Consider the following 5,229-nt stretch of genomic DNA (forward strand, 5'->3'; position numbering starts at 1 on the left):
ATGGTACAATCTTGTTATCCTACTAAATTTACCCTATCACCTTCAAAGATTTGATATATATGCACCAATAAATTCCTCAACCACCATGAAAGAGAGAGAATGAGAACCATAATTACACAATAATCTACCACTAAAACTTCAAAATGTGGTTTGGATTAGCATCTACCTACCTTTTAAAGCCACCTCCACCAAAGGAATTAAGTTGAAAATCTTCCCCCCTTATATTTGCTTTTTTGGAGGTAGCCCGAGGCCCCTCTTTCTCAGTAAAAATCCCAAGGAGGAAAAGTGGGGGCTGCTACTGAAGATAATATCTGGAGGCGGCTTCAACTCCAGTCGTCTCTACAAATTAATCTTTAGAGGCGGTTGTTGTCTCCAGATACCTCTGAAAATCCCCTATTTTTAGAGATGGCCGCATACAACATCGCCATCTGAAGGTCATTTTATAGAGACGGCTAGGGTTGGAGCCGTCTCTATAAACCATCTTCAGAGGCTGCTTGTTTGGCAAGATACACTATAGAGATGGCTCTCTGTATGAAAATCGTTTTTGTAGTAGTGATCATTGACACTAGTAGAGAAATGACTTTCGGTTCACACTTTTAGTCTCGGTTGTGTTGGGATCCGGGACTAATGTGATCATTAATCCCTGGTCTAAATTTTACAGGCATCAAATGCCCTTTTATCTCGGTTGGTAACATCAACCGGGACTAAAAGGTACGGATTAAAGGTCTCCCACCCGGGACTAAAGGCCCCCACGAGTGAATTCAAAAGGAGAGCGTCGCGCGAGGCAAGGGGTCTTGGGTTCGAATATCACGCGCTGCAAGAGCGGTCTCCCAGGATTTAAACTATTTTTTAAGTTTCGAGGATGGAATTTAGTCCCGGTTGCATAACCCAGGACTAAAGGTCCCGGCCTTTAGTCCCGGATCCGCAATCCCGGTTGAAAAACCAGGACTAAAACCCAGTTCCCAACCGGGATTGAAGCCCATCTGTGTACTAGTGGAGAAGCTCTGGCCATCTTGGGTGGCGTGGAAGTGGCGAAGAGAGAGCGGGTGGCTGGCAATGAAGGAGGCGCAACACTAAGGGGCTGCAGGATGATGCATTTCGGCATAGAGATTGTCTGCATAAGGACCTGCGTGGCGGCACATCAAAAAGCATAAGAGCCCCTTTAGAATGAGGGGAAGTTTTCTATTTCCCACGTTTTATTGTAAAAATAAACTAATTCTTGTGAAATTCTTGTATAGTTTCTGCAAAATTACTACGCTCCAAAAGAACCCACGAAGGGGCTGGAGGAAGACGAAAGTATGAGGAGCAAAAGCAAAACTTTATTGTCTTTATCTTTCGAATGTTCAACTAGGATATTATTGTTCTAATAGACTCGGTGTCTTCTAGTGTATCCACCGATCAAATGAACCTTTCTTTTGCTGTCGTGCTTATCGTTTGACATCACTTTTCGTGTCCTTTAGCTAAATTTCTCCATATGTTAACAGTGCCCCAGCACGATGGACGGATGGATTGCAAGATCCTGGTCATTTGGCCATACGGTTGATTGGGATAGTAAAACCAATGGTTCCCCAAAAATGCTCTCCGATTTCAAGGAAACGAAACGAAACCACAGGGAAGCAGGCACAGTCATCACGTGGTGGGTGCCCATCCTGCGTCGACACTTACGAAGCAACAAGGAAGCACGGTACCCTTCGAGTGGCTTTGACCAATACCAATCCGATCTCCATCGGAATACCTTCACTGCCAAGCTCCTTAGGAGCGAGGTATGGTCTGCCGCATGACTGACCAGAATGCCCACGACGAATCTTATACAAAATAATGGACCAACCAAAGCCAGTGACTCAGTGAGGCAGTGACCACTGTTTATAAGAGGAGCAACCCTCTGGCGCCAGTTTTAACGATCACTAGCTCAGCCTTCTCCAGTTTCACTTAAGAGCTGAGCAAAATGGTTCTTGGAGCGTTGGCGAGTGCAGTCGCCTTGATGCACTGGAGCCTCCTCATCTACGGTCTCCTGGGCGCTCTGCTCCTGTGGAAGGCCGCCTGGCTGCTCGAGCAGCTGTGGTGGGAGCCGCGGCGGCTCGAGCGGGCGCTGCGCGCGCAGGGCCTTCGGGGCACGTCGTACCGCTTCCTCACCGGTGACCTCAAGGAGTACCGCCGGTTCAACAAGGAGGCCGCGTCCAGGCCCTTGCCGCTGCGGTGCCACGACATCGCCGGCCATGTCTCGCCGTTTGTCTACGGCGCCGTCCGAGAACACGGCAAGACGTGCTTCTCGTGGTTCGGCCCGATCCCCAGAGTGACCGTCACCGACCCGGACCTGGCAAGGGACGTGATGTCGAACAAGTTCGGCCACTTCGAGAAGCCCAAGTTCCAGGCGTTTTCCAAGCTGCTCGCCGATGGAGTAGCCAACTACGAGGGCGAGAAGTGGGTCAAGCACAGGAGGATCCTCAACCCTGCGTTTCACCTCGAGAAGATCAAGGTATACAAAAATGTATCGTTTACTTTGTTGCCTGCGAGGCCGATCTTTCTTATACTATTGCGTTTTGTACTATTGTTCGCTTCGATCGAGTTTGTGATTGATCATGTCAGTGTGGACAACCTTGCAGGTCATGCTGCCGGCGTTTTCTGCGTGCTGTGAAGAGCTTGTCAGCCGATGGGCGCAGTCACTTGGCTCTGACGGCTCGTGCGAGCTGGACGTCGACCCGGAGCTTCAGATCCTCACCGGAGATGTCATCTCCCGCACCGCATTCGGCAGCAGCTACCTTGAAGGAAGAAAGATTTTCCAGCTACAGGCCGAACAAGCAGAGCGCCTCATGTCCATCGTGGAGAAGTTTGCCGTTCCTGGATACATGTGAGTTTTCATATACTTCAAAAATCTTCTGTATGTCCTTGCTAAATTTACATAAACTGAAATTAGATGCATCGGGTTCATCTTCTTTCGCCCCATTAGTACTTTATTAGTGATTCCTTTATCTAAAAAAAACTACTACTCTATTAGTGATGCATGGGAAATGACATTTTCAGGTCCTTGCCTACCAAAAACAATCGAAGGATGCGCCAAATTAAAAACGAGGTCGAGTCAATTCTTCGGGGTCTAATTGGTAAAAGAATGCAAGCTATGAAAGAAGGTGAAAGCGCCAAAGATGACTTACTGGGCTTACTGCTGGAGTCAAACATGAGAGAGACAGGCGAGAACGGCCAGTCCAGCCAAGGAATGACGATTGAAGATGTCATGGAGGAGTGTAAGCTGTTCTACTTTGCAGGAATGGAGACGACATCAGTGCTGCTTACATGGACAATGATCCTACTAAGCATGCACCCAGAATGGCAGGACCGTGCAAGGGAGGAAGTCCTTGCCCTGTTTGGGAATAAGAACCAACCGGGATACGACGGCCTCAGTCGCCTCAAAACAGTGAGCACTCCTGTTGATTTCCCTATCTCATTTATATATATGCAAATGGAGCCAAACCACTAACTCTTTCCGATTCATTGCGCAGGTGACCATGATTCTCTACGAGGTTCTCCGACTGTACCCGCCGGCCATCGCGTTCAGCAGGAAAACGTACAAGGAGATGGTGATCGGAGATGTCACATACCCTGCCGGCGTGATCGTGGAGCTCCCCGTGATGTTCATCCACCACGACGCCGACATCTGGGGAAGTGATGTGCACGAGTTCAGGCCAGAGAGGTTTGCCGAGGGGATCGCCAAGGCGTCCAAGGATCGGCTAGCGTTCTTCCCGTTCGGCTGGGGGCCGCGGATTTGCATCGGCCAGAACTTTGCTCTTCTAGAGGCTAAGATGGCGCTGAGCATGATCCTTCAGCGCTTTCAGTTTGAGCTCGCGCCGACGTATATTCATGCTCCGCGCCAAGTTATAATGCTGCGTCCGATGCATGGTGCCCAGATCAGGCTAAGAGCAATATGATGTTAGCTGAAGGATTCGCCTATGGCTGTTGGTCCAACGGGCTTGTGGGCCTTTGATTCATGGGAGCCCAAGAGTGTCGTAGCATTGGACCTTTTTATATATTTTTTTTCATTCATCGACGATGGATAGTCGGTGTCCTTTCGTGCCTTTTATGTTCATCACGTATTGCATCTTGAGCATCTCTAACTTATTTAAAATACCACCTTAGAAATTTTATTATCATGGAGTATTAGTAGAACTTAAAGTGAATTGCTAGTGTGTCACTGCTATACAGTTTGTTAATGGAATATTTTCCACACTTGATAAGCTATCAAAATAAATAGTTATTCTACGGTATAGATGTTTAATTGGTTTATATGGTGAAACATAGCATTATGTTTGCTTTTAACTTAATAGTGCTAGAAGTGTGAGGTTTAGAAATATATATAATATATACAATATGGATATGGAATTAGTTTTTTATTTACACGTGGATTTAAGAGATACTTTTGTTTCATTTTTGTAATGGGTGACGTGGTCAATTTAGATACAAATTAATATATTATCTTTCATGATGGCACATGTAGAAAAATTGAATGCAAACTTAGGGATAATTTACATTATCTTTCGTAATGGTACACGTGGGTAATTTAGATATAAATAAGGGGTTAATTAGTTTGAATTACTATTACAATGGCAGAGGAAAGTAATTTTGATGTATATTTAGGAATTATTTTAAATTATCTTTTATAACGAAAAAAGTTAGTAAGTTATATACAAATTGAGGGGGGTTATTTTAAATTATCTTTCATAATGACAGAGATGGATAATTTTGATACAAATTTAGGGTTTACTTATGTATTTTTCATAGTGTGGAGGGTAATTTTTTATATAAGAGAATAAATCCAATGGTTACTATTAGAGATCATATTTAGAGCCTACCAAAATAAAGGCTATATAGTTTCTGATTATTGTAAGAATTTCTAGGATTTATCTTTTTTCTAGCGTATCTAATGCAATACGTGAAGCCCGAGCCTCCAATTAATAATAGTAAGATCCTTATTTGGAGAGCCATTCTAATAAAAATTGCTCTCCATATCTCCCCATACTCCAACAACTTATCTATTCTCCCCATACTCCAACAACTTATCTATTCGTCACTCTAGAGAGTTAGCTCTGCTCTCTATATCTTTATAGATTGATAAACCAACAATATATGGTGAAATTATTTAGAGATCTAGTTGAAAAGCTATTGGAGGTGATTTTTTTACTAAAATCTCTATTCCTCACGTAAAGGAAATTATAGAGATGCTATTGGGCCTCAAAGCTA

At 44.6% G+C, this 5,229-nt stretch overlaps 1 protein-coding gene across 1 annotated transcript; it reads left to right on the forward strand.

Moving 5' to 3' along the window:
- The first annotated feature begins 1,724 nt into the window (after positions 1 to 1,724).
- LOC136531247 (cytochrome P450 CYP72A616-like) lies at positions 1,725 to 4,502 on the forward strand. The gene is made up of 4 exons (XM_066523923.1): positions 1,725 to 2,476; positions 2,604 to 2,848; positions 3,022 to 3,409; positions 3,495 to 4,502. Exons 1-4 carry the CDS (start codon positions 1,946 to 1,948, stop codon positions 3,918 to 3,920), a joined length of 1,590 nt encoding a protein of 529 aa, XP_066380020.1. The 5' UTR covers positions 1,725 to 1,945; the 3' UTR covers positions 3,921 to 4,502.
- The last annotated feature ends 727 nt before the right edge of the window (positions 4,503 to 5,229 follow it).

The sequence above is a fragment of the Miscanthus floridulus genome, unplaced genomic scaffold (assembly GCF_019320115.1).
Source record: "Miscanthus floridulus cultivar M001 unplaced genomic scaffold, ASM1932011v1 fs_308_2_3, whole genome shotgun sequence".
NCBI lineage: Eukaryota > Viridiplantae > Streptophyta > Magnoliopsida > Poales > Poaceae > Miscanthus > Miscanthus floridulus.